A 17,013-nucleotide genomic window follows, 5' to 3' on the forward strand; every position below is an offset into this window, starting at 1 on the left:
AGCTGTCTTTGCAAGTGCCTTTCGCCGGATCCAAACCCACTCATTCTCCCCTGGCCCATAATCTCCTTAGCTCACTCAGCTGTTCACCAGCGCAGCTTTGCATTGCGAAAATGTACTCTGAAAATGCTTTTTGCGCTTGGGTAGGGTGGGATGTGTGAGTGTGTAAAAACTACCCTACTGCACCAAAGTAAAATTCGCATTCATTGCTCTCTGCCCACGATTTGCATGTGGCGTCCGGAAGGCAGAAGGATAGCAATACTAAGGGCTGGAATCATAACCCTACGTATCTGAATGAGGCTCATTGAATTATGCAGGACTTACTTCTGAGTAGACATAGTTGCAATGTGCTGTAAACTACCCCCTTGTTGTTCCCTACTGTATTCATTCTCACTCGCTTTTGACCACAGCCCCACTTCTTACTTGCAACATCCGCGGTGCGCTACATTGCAGGGATGTTGTGAATGGTTGAAACTACACATTTTCTACACGAAATGTTAGGAACAGCACGGGCGGGTTTTTACTGCCCAATCGCAGTTAACGCTAAAATCCTAGCTTTGCTGCATTGCCCCTATGGATACATTTCACTTCAACCCTGGACGAAAATGGCGCCAAAAGAAACCAGGAAGTTGGTCGTTGTGACTCAGTTTTTGTTCCGTCTTTGACGCCGATTGGCTTGATGCTGTCAGCTCCTTTCCTTGCGAGCCTTCCGCTTGCCGGGGTGAAGTTGTGCTTCGGTTTGATTGGCTCCACGCTAGTCAGAAGGAGGTTCTGAGTTGGACGCGCGGAAAGAAATCAACAAAGAGGCGAAGGTAGGGATGTTATTCGTGGCCTGTCTCTCTAATAACGCCGTTGTGAGTGTGACCGTGCGTAGAACACTCCCTAGTGTGCATATTCCTTCGTGCATGTGATATGAGGAGCCGAGCCCTTTGGTTTTACTACACACGCAGCGAGTGAGGTTACAGAAACTTGAGGTGGTATAATGTACCATACCAGTTCAGGCTACGGATGAAGGATCCGCATTTCTCCCCTATTGGGGAGCTGGGAGCTTCCTGCAGATAGAAAACTAGCACAACAGGGGAGTGACCCGTGTATAACTTTTCTCTCTGATGTGTTAAATTTTGTACTTTCAAATTTTGTACTTTCAAAAAGTTTCAAAGAGTATATATATAAAGTGATGCAATCTATTACAGAAACTCAGGATTCTGTCTATTCTTGTATATGTAGACTACATCTATTAAGGAGTAATAAAGGCAGGCCTCTTATATCACTCTTCAGTTCCCCTATAGTTCTGTATATCCATATTGTCAGCATTTATATTCATAGTTCTTATTCACATCTTGCCACCTTGGTGGAATACAGGGTACTGTATACAGTATAGAGTGTTGCATGTTTTGCTAATTTTGGATCTGGAGATGGTGAAGAGAAATTTAATTTGACAGTGGTACATTTTTTTTTCTAGGCTGGCAATGAGCAAACTCCAGTTGGCAACACGCAGCAAGCTAGGAATACAAAGGAACACTGTGAAACAACAGAAATCGCTGAAGAAATGTGAAGGAAATACCACACTATACAAAGGTGCTTGGGTTACAAAAAGATCTTTTCGTCAGCGTAGGATGAAAGAAAATTGAAAGGAATTGTTTGAACCTCTTTTCAGGATCAGTTATTTTGTGGTAACAGCTATTGAACTCCCCTCAACTTTTTAGCTGGCTATGCATTCAAAGACTGAATCAGAAGCTGAAGTTACAAATATCTCAGATTTAATGCATCACTGATTCCACAAACTGGCTTTGGGATAGATGGAGTATTCCTTATGAAGGAATTAGAAAATGCCTAGAGATGCTTGGCCAACAACACAAAACCTGAAAATTTGTACCTTCCTTGCCTCCGTTCTTGTAGCATTCTTTGACTCAAATTTATTTTTAAAAGAAATTTAATTGAAACTTGTAGAGTCAGAAAAGTATTCTGTTTTAGAATAGTGTGACATAAGCAGACACGGTACTTGTTGTCTAGTTTGCCGTCATAGGGGCTCATCTTCCTGCTTTGAATCTGTGTGATACAGGGATGTGGAACTTCCAGGCTGGGGTCCAATATGATCCTCCAATAATCTCTGTCTAGCCCATAGGACCCTCCCCAGACCACACAACCTTCTGAGCCCCGCTGCTCATCAGCCCTGCTTTGCATCCTCCTTAAGTGTTTTTGCTGGCTAGAATGTGTCCTTTAACTCTGGAAAATGCTTCTTGCTTGAGTTGGATGGAACATAGAGAAGAATGCTTGATTGCGTAAGAAAGTAGCCTACTACACAAAAGTAAAAATCCACATTCATTGCTCTCTACCCACATTTGTCTCCAGCCCTCCCCACCATTAGCATGTGGCCCCAAGAAGGTCACTCAGAAGGGAATGTGGCCCTTGGGCTGAAAAAGGTTTCCCCAGCCCTGGAAGAATGACATGGACAAAGGAGATATCTGCTGAGGACTTCTGTTTCTGAGGTTAACAGAAAGAGCAGATCTTTGGGAAATATTTGTAGAGGGGTATGCCAGTAGGACTGCTGTTCTTCAACTGTCTATCAAATACATATTCCCCTCTGGCCCAGCGCAGGTTTATCCACTGCCATGTATATTTGTACAACCCGATAGAAATTGCCACTGCAAAAATTGTAACTGCCCTCTCTTTGTTGCAGGAGTGCCCAGCCAACAGTCTCCATTCCACACCTTCAGCAATGCAGCTGAAATCAAAGAGTTTCGGAAGAGGCTTCTCACCTGGTACAACAAATGCAAACGAGATCTTCCTTGGAGGAAATTGGTATGGCATATTGTGCTGGGCTTCTAGGATGCACAGAAATATCTCAGAAGAGAGAGACAATTGCTTTGCTGTGTCCTGTTCCCTAAAGTCCCCTGTTCACTTTTCTATAGGCTGCAAGTGAAGAGGATGCTGACAGACGAGCATATGCTGGTGAGAGAAAGAACCCTCAGGAATTCTGCTGGGGATTCCTGCCATCTATCTGCATTCAGGGGTGCTCTGGAGATAAATGCCACAGGCTGCACACAACATTGTCCTAGTGGTAGCAGCAATGTGGTGGTATCAGTTTTACTGCTGAGAAAAATACTTTGAATTGTGGCTCCTTAGTCCAATGAAGGACATTGGTGTTCTGCGTTGCTAGAGATCCCCTAGTCAGATCATGGCACTTGACTTTTGGCAGCAGTGTAATATTTAAGGGGCAAGATAGAACTGCATGCAGAACTAGTTATCTCCAGCTAAACAGTCCCCCTGGGATATAAAAAGGTTGCTTAACCTCTTACAATTGCCTTTAAAGTACCGTATTTTTCGCCCTATAGGATGCACTTTTCCCCCTCCAAAAATGAAGGGGAAATGTGTGTGCATCCTATGGGGCGAATGCAGGCTTCAGGAAGCTCTCCGCAAGCCTTGGGAGCCCGCGGGAGTTCCCGTCGGGCTCCCTAGACTTGCGGATAGCAGCCTGCATCTCTAAGCCTGGGGTGCGCTGCACAGCGCACCCCGGGCTTCGGTTCCCCGACCTGGTTTGGAGGCTTGCAGCGGGGAGAAGCGCACTTCTCCCTGCCGTCAGCCCCACAAGCTCGGGGGACAGCGGGGAGGCGGAGCGCCGCCATCCTGCTGTCCCCCGACCTGGTTTGGGCTTCAGGCAGATATCTGCAAGCCGTGGGAGCCCGGCGGGAAGTCGCGCCAGTCTCCCAAGGCTTGCGGAGAGCTGCTGCCAGCCCCACAAGCTCGGGGGACAGTGGGGAGGCGGAATGCCGCCATCCCGCTGTCCCCCGACCTGGTTTGGAGGCTGGCGGCGGGGAGAAGCGCACTTCTCCCTGCCGTCAGCCCCACAAGCTCGGGGGACAGCGGGGAGGCGGAGCGCCACCATCCCGCTGTTCCCCGACCTGGTTTGGGCTTCAGGCAGATATCCGCAAGCCGTGGGAGCCCGGCGGGAAGTCGCGCCAGTCTCCCAAGGCTTGCGGAGAGCTGCCTGTTCTGGGGTCGGTGGAAGCTCGGGCTTCCCCCGCCCCAGCCCCGCGCCTGGGGGGGGAATAATTTTTTTCCCTTTATTTCCCCCCCCAAAAAAATCTAGTTGCATCCTATGGGCCGGTGCGCCCTATGGGGCGAAAAATACGGTATATTGAGCAGCACATCCCCTCCCACTTGCCATGCAGAACAAGGAAGGTATCAGAATGCCTGATGCACCTGCTTTCTCTTTGTGCCTGCAGTGTGGGTATCAGAGATAATGCTCCAGCAGACCCAGGTGGCTTCAGTGATCAACTACTACAATCGCTGGATGCAGGTGATGCTGAGATCCTTTTCTCTCTGTGGCATGCTCTGTTGTGCATTAGCGCCTGAATTCTGGATCTTGGATCCATTGTGCTTTGGAGACCTTGTAAATAAGTCCCTGTTTTCCTTTTTGATACAGAAATGGCCAACCTTGCAGGACCTGGCTCAGGCTTCACTAGAGGTAAGAATCAGAATGCAATATTTTGTGTGTGTTCATGCATGAATATTTGAATGGAACATGCAGCTTTGCTCTCCACCCCACTTTAAAAAAAGGATTTGAATACATTTTTTAAAAAAATACAGAAATACCCAAAAAAATCCACAAAAATGAAATAGCAAAAAAAATACACTAAGCAAAAGCATTCATTATTGGTCTGGTCTATTTTTTCCTCTAACTCTTTCTATTTGGAAATAGGAGGTGAATGAGCTATGGGCAGGGCTTGGCTACTATTCCCGAGGGAAGCGACTCCAGGAAGGTGCACATAAGGTACTCTATAGGCAGTTGGTCAAGACTCAAGGCATTTTTGCAAGAAGATAGTTCCCTTTATGTCCTGTGCTTACAGAAAGAAAGATTTTCTAATAGCCACTTAGGAAAGAACCAGGTGCAAGATAACTAGCTACTGTAGCTATTGTACTAACTAGTCTAATTGGGAGTTCAGGTAGGAATAGCAAAGTGTTATTAGATGGCAAGGTGGGAACCCCAAATGGTTTACTCTTGAGCTGAGTAGCTTCCTAAAACTGAGGGCATAGTTTGTAGGAAATGTATATCCAAAATCCCCTAATGTTTGTATCCGACCCTTCCTCCAAAAGGCAATGGGCAGTATTTTCATTTCATGATATCTTATCACCAGAAAGGTCACCTTCTTCTTAATGAGCTGCTCAGGTTGTGCTGTAGAAACACGGAGCTCTGATACTGTTACAGTCACTGAACCCTATATAGTGGCAGCAAGGCCATCCCAATTGTTAGCCCCATCTGCAAAGGCAAGTGCTTCTTCAGTGAAAGCCAACCTACTCCTATTGCAATAGAGCAGGGGGCTAGGAATGTTCTGCAATAGTTTCTTCCAAGGACAGTAGTGCCACATCCTCTGGCTGGAGGAACACTGCCCTCACAGGCTCATCAGATAGAAGTACTTCTGGGGCTGGCCCTCCATTCCCTTTCCCCTCCTGCTTCAGAGTCCTCAACCTCATCCCCTGAAGAAGGGGAATCTGACTCCAGGATCATGACACCTTAAAGGGATGTTGGAAGTTTTAACGGTGTGCCTAAGAACCACCAGAGGTGGTGCTTTTGAGTGACGATGTCCCTGTGTTGCTTCAACTGGGTTTATTTTGCAGTTGGTGTCACAGATGGAAGGACATATGCCCAGGACAGCAGAAGAGCTGCAGAAGCAGTTGCCAGGAGTTGGAAAGTACACTGCAGGAGCTATTGCATCCATAGCGTTTGGTCAGGTAATGAGGTTGCAGTCTGAGTGGGCAGATTTGCTTTAGGAATATGCACAAAGGAATATTACCCAACCTGGCTTTGGGCTTCTGAGTCCTTAGTCAATCTAGGGGGCTAGACATTTCTTATCTCCTTTCCCTTTGCAGCTGTTGTTCACTCCTGTTTTTCCCTTGATGCCCCTAAAAACAGTGAATTGGCTACTAATTCCCTCACTGTTAGCGCTAGAACAAGTAGGAACAAATAGGAAGATCTCAGCCAAGGAAGTGGTGTGTAATTTAGATTTCTGCTCTGTATGGAATGATTTCATAACCTGTATAAATGAAAAGAAAGAGTATCAATACCTTTCTAACCCTGTGACCGGAAGAAAGACTAAATTGTGGCTAGTCTTGGTCATCAGTCCTAAAGAGTAACTTCCTTTTGTACAATACAAACAAACCATAAAGAGGTGGTATCTGGCAAGAGAAACAAATATTAATACAGAATTTAATACGGTCACTAGACATTACTATCTAAGCCACTAAACAATGACTTGTACCTCTGTGCACTCTACTTCAAAGACTTCCTGAATCATACTTGATATCTTAACCACTACGTAATCTCAACTTTCCATGGATTCACAGAGTGAATTTGATGCAGGCAGAGGGCCCTCTTTGGCCTAGTTGGGCTCTTCAGTAGCTCTGTCAGCAGCCCTTAATAGAGGCTGGAGCACAAGTTGTCACAAGTGCAGTAACGGCTGGGTTGCTGTTTTGTCCAATGCATCCAGGTGACCGGTGTGGTGGATGGGAACGTAATTCGGGTCTTGTGCCGTACACGAGCCATTGGTGCTGACCCTGCCAATGCATCTGTTGCTGACAGACTCTGGTAAGGGAAGGAATGGGGTTGGGATGATGCAAGCATAGTTTTAGGACCTGAGAGTCAGGAAAGGACAATAGCTTTTGGAAAATAAAAGTATTTTGTTCCTTCTTCCCCATCAGATATCCAAACTGGAGACAACACATCCTGGCAAAATCTAAACTGTTCACAGCCAGTCTCTAATTGCATATAGTGAACTTGCAGTTGGTCTCCTCTTGCTGGTAGTGGCCCTACGCACACATATGAGTTTGAACTCTTAAGTCAAAAAGATAGTGAATTAGCAGTTGAATCAGCAAACCAGGAGCCGTACACACACCCAGAGAAGTTGGAGTGAATAATGCAGTCCTTCACATGTAAGAAAGTTCCATTCAAATCAATGGTAGTCCTAACTAAATGTTTGTTGGCTCAAGAGGAAGAGCTAGGTGCTGTGGAGACTGACAGAGGGCAGAGAATTTAGAAATGCTGCTCTTCATCTTTGGAAACTCCCCATTACTGATTGCTGAGCTTTTACAGAATGCTGGTTTCTAAAGCCCGCTCTAAAATTAGGGAGTAGGTAGCCACCTCCCTAAAAAATGCTTCCCTACAGCACAGAGCGACAGCTGACAGCCCCAGGGCAGTTTTTGTGCAAAACTAGCACCTCTCTCTGTCTCTTTTTTTCAACCTCAGCTCTCTCCCATCAATGCGGTTTTAGGTCGAGAAGGCTCAGGAGTTGTTCTTTTTTGAGGCTGCTGCTTTAGAAAGACTTGTTATGCTTGCTAATGTAGGCTGCTGTCGTTCTTAGGGCTTTAGCACACACTCTGGTGGACCCATCCTATCCCGGTGACTTTAACCAAGCGATGATGGAATTGGGGGCAACTGTGTGCACTCCCAAGGCCCCACGGTGCATGGAGTGTCCCGTGAAGCAGCACTGCAGAGCACACCACAAAGTAAGGGAGCTCCTCCTCTATACCCTTTGCTGTTCCCCATGCTCTGGTGTTTTGCTGTGGAGTCAGATTATTATTATCTGTTGGGAAAGAAGAGCCATTTCCTGCAAAGCTCCCTGAAAAACTTAACACTCCTTGTACACATACCACACAGACATTGTATGGGGGTTCTGCATGTCTACCTGCATGTCTGCTCAGAAATACTTTCTTCAGTGGTGCTTACTCCCTAGTAAGTGTGTTTAGGAATGCTGCCATGCACATAAATTCCCTCGGAGTTCGTTCAATTTCATATGGTTGGATTTCTTCCTAAGCAGAAATACAGTCTAACAAAGCCACCTATTGATGCTTCGTTATAATGTCTTCAGTTAATCATATTCTAAATTGTGGATCCTTCCTAATTCCTTTCACATAACAAGGCCCACTTCATCTCTTTTTTAAAATGTTGCATATACAACACAGATGTGTATCCTATTCTGTCCTTGTGTTTGGTCTCAACTTTGGAATCATGGCTAATGTCAGCATATAGCTTGATGTTAAGACTGAGGACATGGGAGTTCTAGAAGAAGCCACAAGTACTTGCACAGTCCCCCCACCTCTCTGTTCACTGATGGTTGGAACCTTTTCCTGCAGGTGGAAAAAGAGCAGGCAGCCTCTGCCAAGAAACTGTTAGGAAAACCTGCTTCTAAGTGCCCCCAGGTGCTGGATGTAGAAGAATGTGGTAAGCGCATGAGAAGACCTGGCATTACCAGGTTGGTGGTTTGGAGTTTTTACAAGGTGGGAAAGCTCTCAGATCTCCACCTCCAGCAAATCTCTACCTTCTCTTCCCAATTCCACCAGCAGCCCTTCTTTATTCAGGGTAGTAGATGCAAGAAGAAGGGGGAAGAACCACAGCCATCTTCTGTAGCCAGCAAATTAAGGGCACTCCCCACCAAAAAACCAAACATACTAAATCCAGATCCGTTTTTAAGGAGCAAACATGTGGCCTTTTTATTTGAGCAGGCTTTTGTGATGGTTTATGAGAGTGTTGCTGTGATGAATGGTTTTTGATGAGGTCTCCATAAAAATAATCATTAAAATGCAAACAAACAAACCCACCCTTAATATGTTAATTGTATTCTAATTATCAATCTGATGGATTTTATGCTTGTATTTGTATGCTGCCTTAGGCTTATGGCAAATGCATGACAAAATTTCATTTTTAAAAATGTCTGTCCCTAAAAGCTCTCTGGTAGAGAAGCAGAGGAGCACTGGATCCTTCCTCTGAAGTATCTTATTTCCCCTGCAGCTAATTTTTTGTACTATATTTGCTCTCTGCTTCTGGTAATCTATTGTTTGAATTGTGTAGGTTTATCTATGAGAAGCTAGTAAATGGCTACACGTTGATCTCTTTCACGCGTGTGATTGCATAGAGTCTATAGATAGATCAGAGGCGGGAAACATTTTTTCACCCCGAGTGCTACGTTCTGTAACGGGTAACACAAACGTCTCTATCCTTCAGCCAGGCAAGCAAAATGTATTATCACAGTTCAGGGAACATTCCTGCCAGGCTGAGACACTTGAGGAGGCCATGAGAAGCATGACCTGTGGAGAGTTCCGAGGGTCCAATAGAGAAACCTGGGTGACTGGAGGTTTCCCACCATAGAGCTATTGACTAGACTGGCTCAAATTCAGTTTAGGTGTGCAGTTCATGCTACACTGAGGAATTTATTTATTTATTTGCAGTGAGATTAGTAGTTTCTTGTTTGGTTGTGAATTGACATTTGTCAGCTTTGCCACCATGGAATGGGCAGCATTGATTTAACTCTGGCTTCATTAGCAAGCCAGGCCTTCCTGTCCTAGAACATGCCACCTCCCGCCAAGATGCTTTACAGACAGTTGCCTGTTGCCAGCAGTTCAGAGCCAGGCATCTCATCTGTTTCATTCTTCCGATTTGTAGCCGCTGCCGCTACAGGAAGCTGCTCCCTCTGCCTGCCTCCTTCAGAGCCATGGGATCCCAGCCTTGGTGTGACCAACTTCCCCAGGAAAACTGCCAAGAAGCAGCCCAGGATCGAGTGCACAGCCACATGTGTGCTACAGAGAAAGTGCAGTGATGGAAAACCAGAGTACCTTATTGTGCAGAGACCTAGCACAGGTAATGGTCTGAGAAAGGGAGGCTTACCATGCCTGGAAAATCTGTTGTTACATCTCGAGCTCCTGTACCCCACCCATGTCAGTGATCATTCCAATTTTATGTTGAGGCACGTTTATGACTTTGAGCTAGTGGTTGCAGAAAACAGATGCCTGCAAGATGGGTCAAGTCTATCTGCCAGTCCATTCCAGTCTGCTATACTAGGTGCCAGGCAAAAACGTTTCAATATAACCAGGCCTTTGGCTGATTAAGGTTCTATGGTCTTTAAAATGTGATTGTGGGAGGGAGGGCTATTGGTTTGTTTTTGTTTATTATGTATCTTGTGTTCTCATTTTGTATTTTTATGTTGTGAACTACCCTGTGGTTTTCAGATGAAGGGTGGTATACACATTTAATAAATAGATAGATACCCAGGGCACCCGGACCTGTCTCTGTTACTGAACATTTTTTCAGCTGTTGAAAAATTCATGCCACAGTTGAAGTAAAAGAAAACCAGCTGAATTATTTAAGGCATTACTTTCGCCTGCACTAGTCAAGGGAGAGAGCACTCAGCCCTGACGTAGGCATGTACCTTAGGAGCACTGCTCGCTTACTATGGAAGCAGTGTTTTCTAAATACATGTCTTGTATGCCTGATAGAGGGTGGTTATGTTTAAAATATGATATTGACAACACAGTATTTATTTAGAGAATTTCCTAGGTGTTTTGTGTACATTATCCCAGGAATCTCTGCAACAGCCTTATTAAGTAAACACATATTATTCCAGGTTTTTAGATATGGCTGAGAATGTGTAACTTTGCCAGAGGATACCAAATTTTATGTCCAAGATGATTTTTTGAACCAGGGATTTCTAGCTCATAACTCAGGCTCTTAACTATGATACAATATCAGCTTGTGCTGGTGACGGTACATTTTCTTGCAGGTTTGTTGGCAGGGCTTTGGGAGTTTCCAAGCCTCCTCCTTGAGTCAGGGCAGGAGAAGCGGCAGAAAGCAGCGCTAGCAGATCACCTCCAGGCCTGGGTTGGTAGTAACGTGGCAACAAGGCGCCTGCAGCATGTTGGAGAGGTACATTGGACCCCCCTCCCTGCAGAATTGGCCCATTGTTTATACAGTGTCTCTCCAGCGAGTACCTCCTCTCTTGCTGCCACCTCCCCTTGCATGGGATTTACAACCTACAACCTGGGTGGCATTAGCATCAGAATGTCTCTTGCTATTAACTGCCAAACAAAACCTTCAGGATGTGTGCCATGCATGAAGCTGGTTTGATGGGGAAGACAGTTGTTCTATTTTGTAACTGACAGATGGAAAGTTTTGCAGTTAAATAGCTGGCAATGAAATTACTGCCCCCATGAATATCTGGAACAGTATTTGTCAGGATTGAATTAAATCTCACTTCCAGCCATTCAGTCCTCAGATTATTTTTAGATTATCACTCAGATTATGCCATAGTTGGGAGAGATCATCATGTCTTGCTAGTCAGCTACTGCCCGTCTTAAGCTTGGCAGCCCCAAGTGCTGGCCCCCCACTGTCTGCCTGCTTCAATGGTTGCTTGGAGCTCAGAGTATCACTTGACAAGTGGAGTGAACTACTTGACCCCCAAAGGCGCACTCCTCCATTATCTCCCGAGACAGACGGATGCCAACAGGCTACATTCCAGCCAAACAAAAGTCAGGTTTTAATATACATACACACACATACTTTCATCCAGGCAGGCCAGGAGCATTATTGCACTTCAAGGCCACATTCCAGCCAGGCAAAAACACTTGGAGGAGTATGACTGGGGAGGGGTGTGGAATGGGAAGGAGGCACAACCTGGTGTGAGTCTCAGCGACTGGGAAGAGAAGCCTGGAGAACTGCAGTCTGCCTCCAGGCCTGCGCCCCTGTCCTAGTTCTAGAGCACAGTCTCTGCTTTCTTCCCTGTCTTCACTCCCACAGACAAGTAGGTTATGTACCTGCAGCTCCTTGTCCTGAAACAATGAAGGTTGGGAAGGAGAAGCTCCCAGGTCTCCATGCAAAGCCCAGCCTCCCTCTATGAGGCTGCAGCTGGGTTTCTTCCTTCCCAAGGAACTTGTCCTTCTTACCTGCCAGAAGGGAGGGAGGGAAGGGATGCTGTGACATAACGGCATCTCTCACCTTCCCTAACCACATCTACATATCTTCAAATCCTTCACCAGGTTCTCCATATCTTCTCCCACATCCGCCAAACATACGTGATCTACTCTTTGAATCTGGATCAAGATGAAGGAAACTGGGATGTGGAGCTGGAGCTGCCGGCATCCCGGTGGGTGACCAAAACAGAATTCCACAACTCTGCCATCTCCACAGCCATGAAGAAGGTACTGAGAATCTAGAGCTTGGTTGCTTCAAGTTTCCCAATGGACCCACATGTCAATTTCTCCTGAGAGATGCAGGTGACGCAACAGCATGGAATGTTAGCCCCAGCTTCTGGGGAAATGCAAACGCTAACTGCAGCTGGAAGTATGACTGAACATAGCTTTCTAGCAAGGGATACACTTGGTCCACTTTTAGCTGCTTCTCTTGTTATGTGTGCTCTGTCTCCTCTTTCACACTGTCCCTGTGTTTCTGGCTCAAGCAATCAGTGGTTCCAGGGGGCAGCTGATACGTTAAAAACGCCTTTGTACGTAAACAGTTGCAACCTGCCCCCTCATATGGAGTCAACACCATGTATTCATTATGGTGCTAGATGTGTTATGTGGACTGTCCTACTTTTCCAGGTCTTGAAAGCTTATGAAAAGTGGAGCCCTACAATCATTACTGCCAAGGTAAGGACACCCATTTGCTAGAGCTGAACAGCTCTTACCTCTCTCTGCAGTTCCAATCATGTTCCTAGAATTATTATTATTATTTATTCCCCGCCCATCTGGCTGGGTTTCCCCAGCCACTCTGTGTGGCTTACAGCATATCTAAAAACATAATAAAAACATCAAGTGTTAGAAACCTCCCAATACAGGGCTGCCTTCAGATGTCTAAAAGTTTTGTACTTCTTTATCTTCTTGACATATGAAGGGAGGGCGTTCCACAGGGAACAGCATCTCGCCCCTCTGTCTACTGAGCTCCATCACTGGTCCTGCATGTTGGGAGCCACCAGTTTGAGGCTTGCCAACTGCACATCCTTCCAACCACGCTGGGTGGGTCCTGCTGGTTTGTCTCCACCCTTCTTACCAATGTTAGGCCTATAAGCAAGAGGATGGGATTTAGAGGTGGCCGCAGTGCTTTCTCTATCAAATGCATATGCATGTGTGACTGTACAGATTGTCAAGAGGAAACGGGACTCCCTACACACCAGCCAGACCCTGCATGAAGAAGGTAGTTTTTCCAAGAGGCAACTTTCTCTGGATTCATTTCTTGCAACAAATCCCGGGGACTGATGGCAGTCTCTATGCTCTGCCTGACCTCATGTGAGTACACCTCATTCCACTCCCAGCAACCTTGTACAACACTTGGAAGCCCCATTGGTGCCTTCTCAATGAGCATCACCGAAAGGTCTCAAGATTCTCGCCTGGGATGACACTACCCAGGCAGTGAGGTGTGCCTGCCTGTTGTAAACAGTGCTAAGCTCCATAATCTTACTAGAGTTCAGGGATGTGGGATGAGTCCAGTTGTTTTGTCTGCATTACCATTCAGCTGATGTGCCTTACCTTATAGTTTCGGAGATGAGGGACTGATCTCCAGCAAGGATGTGGTCATACTGGAATGAAACACTGTGGCTGCAATGAGGGAATCATGGGGATGTTGTGACTTTAACATTGCCCCCCTCCACTCCAATACATAACACAGGCACAATTCAAACAAGTGTGGCTGTAGTGGCTCCTAGGAGGTCAGAGTTTATTGGTGTGCCACACTGCAGTAAAATGGACTTTATAAAAAAGTATATGAGGCAGGCTGACTGAAAGACTTATTCTCCAGTGGATGCTAAGCAAAAAGACTCAATGTCTCTTCTGCATCCTTCTTAAATGCTGCTTTCTTAGAGCTAGTTTATTCTCAAGGACAAGTAACTATGCAATTGCCATTTGCTCACATCCATAGTCAAGAAAGTGTTTTGCTGCTGTACTAGATGCCACAATTGCTGGAGTTCACAGATGAAACTGTTTTTCAGTACATGCAGTGTCCTGTTTTAATTGTGGGTTTGCTAATAAAATTTTAATGAATTTTTACTGTGGCGGTTATTTAGTTATGCTTTCTTCTTCTTAACTGATTGTATTATTCACACTGTAGCGTTGAAAATTGGCACACACACAACCTTAAATAATGTACTAGCATGTTGATACCTGCACAGCTATGTCACTGGCAAGGAACCAAGAAAGTCCCTTTAAAAGCAAGCATTCAGAAATCTGTTAATACAAAGGTGGAATATTGTGGAGTTTTCAGTTCTTTTCCCACTATTTCTAGTATTTGCCATTTCACAGGTGAAAAAAGCACAATAAATGACCGCTCTATAATCTCCCCATTGCTCCCCTGCGACCAAAAGGGGCACATTGGTAACATTTATCAAAAGGGTAACTACCCTGCCATAAGCAATGTGGAAAATATGCTATTAGGCATGTCCTTTTTGTAAAGTACAGCTAAGTAGCAGTATCTGTTCCCCAAGGTGAAGAAACAGCAAGTTCATAAAAGCTCAGCCACACAGTGAGCAAACACATAAATAAGACCTTGTTCGTTGCATAATGTTGATAAGAATCAGATTCTAAATATTCTAAACTCAGAAGGGAATTAATACAGAGAAGCATGTAACAATGTGTTCTATTACAGAACTACAAAGAAATATTTAAAGTTAACGCAATTGTGTTTTTAATGCAAATATAACAAAAAATAGTCTCAACTGATATTAATATTTTTTTTAAAAGATCAACCCTGACTTAAACAAATATATCTTTATTACTATAAGTATTCCACATGCCCAAATAAATATCCAAACAAGACTGACAATTGAAAGATGTTTAAAACTTAACACAATTGTAACAAAAATTAAGCAAGTTTACTAAAGAAATAAGCTGTTCTTCAGCTGACTAGCAGGCCAAATTGAAATAGTAAAACATATTACCAACTAGACCTAAAACAAAAAAAAATGCTATTATACCCAACACTTAAAAGAACATTATACTTCAGTGTTATAATTTAAATTATAAGTTATAAATAAATCTTATAATTTAAATTGTTGTTAATAAACATATTAATGTTTTGCTGTGATCTCATCACAAATATACTTGAGGCAGAAACCATTCAAGTAACAGTTTTTTAAAAGAGCTTCAGCACATAGTTTTGTACTGAAGAAGATGGATTTCATATATTGAAGAACACCATTTCCTGTTCTGGGACAATGTTGGGCAAGCATCAACCTGATACTACCCCTTTCCATGTTTCTTAGTCTTTGCCTCTGGAGCCCCAGATCTACAAAGAATTAAGAGCCAGATTTCTATGCTTTCTGTTTGTCTCGCTTGTTCCAGCAGTGAAGCTTGTTGATAAAGATGCAGAATAGAGAAGCCCTGTTCTAGGAGTATTGACCACACTTGTTTGCAGGAAAGATGCAGCTGCCATCACAATGTTTCTTCGCTGTGGTTAGAGCTCCCAACTCAAAATACGTCAGCAATGTGTAAAAAGTTCTGATTAGGTGGGTCATCCAGATCACATGGATACTTTTTACACCAGTGAAAGCAACTCTGGTGGAGGTGCAGAGCCAGTTTAGGAAGTATGCACATGATCTAGAACTCCTTATGTCATCAATATAACAGGGAAACCAACCCCTTAGGAGCAGGTTTGCAGAACTCGCACCATCAGGTTAACATATACACTGAGCACAATATTGTGTAACGGGGTGTTGGTGCGCATTCTTCAAACTTGCTGGTCCATATAGTTTTGTACAGACTGCCAGAGAGCACGAATGTTTCCCTCGCCAAAACCTGTGGCCCCACATCGCTCTATAAGCTCCAGGAAGAAAGTATCCTCTGTAAAGAGAGGCTTTGTGAAGATCTGCATGAGGTATTGCTTCTCACAAAGGCCTCCAAAGCCACCGCTGCCTCCTACGCCAGCGTCCAGAAGGATGCCGTGGTCCTTCAGGAGCTGAAGATTTTGCCCAGCTTGCCTTATCTCCTCCACCTTCCTTTTCTCACTGTAGTATGATAAGGGGGGCTTGAAAAAGTTTGCGCCAGATCTGGCCATGGCCGCAGCGGCCCCTATAATACCTGTGGTGTAGAGTGCCACGTGTTGGATGCCCGATCCACCGTGCTGCTCTAAGAAAGTATCCACCTGGTTCTTCTTTTGCTCTGACAGGGACTCAGCTAGAATAATTTTACAGTCATTGCGAAGCAGAGTCGAATCGCTCCCATTGGACTGCATGGCAGTAAGACGAAGACCCATACCAGCACCCTGGATTGTATAGCCATCCGTACCACTGTCTTGCTGGTGGATGGGAAAGCGCTGGAATCCCAAACAGTTCTTGTACCAGTCCAACACAGCTTGCGAGCTACCTTGGGGGCAAGCATAGGTGATATGGTCAAAATGTGTCACCTGGCCACCCACCTGGACCTTGGGAGCACCCTCCACCATGTGGAAACCAGGCAGGAACGGTCCGCTGTACCGAGATCTGTCAAGCAGTGTGTGGCTGATGTTGCCTATGATGGATCCCACTACTGAATAAGTGACGTGGCCATTTTCATCTCCCACAGCTGTGGGAGGGATGAGGATCTGGCATCCTCGTTCCTGTAGGCTTTGGGAGATGCCAGGTACATCTTCTGCTTCAAAGCAAATGTTGGAGGCTGTACTGACGGCATACTCTAGGTCCACGTCATACAGAATTCCTTTATCCTTGCGGCAGCCTGAAGATGGCACAGGTGGAGCATCTCTCTTGGCAGGCTTCAGCCTTTCATTGACGAGAAAAACGGCATCCCCTCTCCGGAAGGCCAGCTGCCTGCTCCATTCTGCCACCCGTGCAGCAAACAGCTCAAATCCAAACTGGCGCACCAAGTTGCTGGCCAGCTGTTGCCCCTCAGGGACATGGAACCCAATGTGGCACATCCGGTTCAGAAGACCAGGCATTATGCAGTTTGAAAGGGTGGTCAATGGTAACACAACTTTTGCTGCTAGACCTACAGAAACAGAAAAGAAAGCCAGCTCAGTTGTCGTGGGGTGGGGAAGCTCGGTCGGTAGAGCACGAGACTCTTAATCAGGGGGCATGAGTTCCCTGCATTACAGAGGGGGTTGGGCTAGATGACCCTAGTGGTCCCTTCCCTGGATGGGAACAGGGGCCTGTTCTGTTAGTGCCTCCAGGTTTTGTAGGGGGGGCAGGAGGAGGAGGCAGCAGCTCTGTGCCACCTCCCTTCGGTTGACGTGTGCCTGAAAAATCAAAGGAATCCAGGTCTAAGGGGGGGGGG

The 17,013-nt window shown here is 45.5% G+C and overlaps 2 protein-coding genes across 3 annotated transcripts; one reads left to right on the forward strand and one right to left on the reverse strand.

Annotated features, from left to right (window-relative positions):
- Positions 1-9: 9 nt before the first annotated feature.
- Positions 10-13,800, forward strand: MUTYH (mutY DNA glycosylase). Of its 2 annotated transcripts, XM_083619893.1 has the most exons (17): positions 10-809; positions 1,460-1,575; positions 2,678-2,799; positions 2,910-2,949; positions 4,224-4,297; positions 4,424-4,465; positions 4,700-4,771; positions 5,617-5,730; positions 6,486-6,583; positions 7,356-7,500; positions 8,128-8,215; positions 9,434-9,628; positions 10,548-10,690; positions 11,800-11,961; positions 12,361-12,408; positions 12,898-13,044; positions 13,292-13,800. In XM_083619893.1, the coding sequence occupies exons 2-16, from the start codon at positions 1,467-1,469 to the stop codon at positions 13,012-13,014; spliced, it is 1,569 nt and encodes a 522-aa protein (XP_083476019.1). In that variant the 5' UTR covers positions 10-809; positions 1,460-1,466; the 3' UTR covers positions 13,015-13,044; positions 13,292-13,800. The 2 variants fall into 2 exon arrangements, with proteins under 2 accessions (XP_083476019.1, XP_083476020.1); XM_083619894.1 differs by lacking the exons at positions 10-809; positions 1,460-1,575; positions 2,678-2,799 and having other exon boundaries at positions 4,170-4,297; positions 12,898-13,800.
- A 610-nt stretch (positions 13,801-14,410) lies between these two features.
- HPDL (4-hydroxyphenylpyruvate dioxygenase like) lies at positions 14,411-16,816 on the reverse strand. The gene has a single exon (XM_083619934.1). The coding sequence runs from the start codon at positions 16,676-16,678 to the stop codon at positions 15,476-15,478; it is 1,203 nt and encodes a 400-aa protein (XP_083476060.1). The 5' UTR covers positions 16,679-16,816; the 3' UTR covers positions 14,411-15,475.
- Between the last annotated feature and the right edge of the window lie 197 nt (positions 16,817-17,013).

The sequence above is a fragment of the Podarcis filfolensis genome (assembly GCF_964270895.1).
Source record: "Podarcis filfolensis genome assembly, chromosome: 6".
NCBI classification, from domain to species: Eukaryota; Metazoa; Chordata; class Lepidosauria; order Squamata; family Lacertidae; genus Podarcis; species Podarcis filfolensis.

Bases quoted from the DNA above. Each gene is read 5' to 3' on its own strand.
- HPDL (XM_083619934.1), bottom strand. From the start codon at position 16,678: ATGCCTGGTCTTCTGAACCGGATGTGCCACATTGGGTTCCATGTCCCT.
- MUTYH (XM_083619893.1), top strand. From the start codon at position 1,467: ATGAGCAAACTCCAGTTGGCAACACGCAGCAAGCTAGGAATACAAAGG. The intron at 1,576-2,677 runs GTGCTTGGGTTA...TCTTTGTTGCAG, and splicing joins AAATACCACACTATACAAAG to GAGTGCCCAGCCAACAGTCT. The intron at 9,629-10,547 runs GTAATGGTCTGA...ATTTTCTTGCAG, and splicing joins TGTGCAGAGACCTAGCACAG to GTTTGTTGGCAGGGCTTTGG.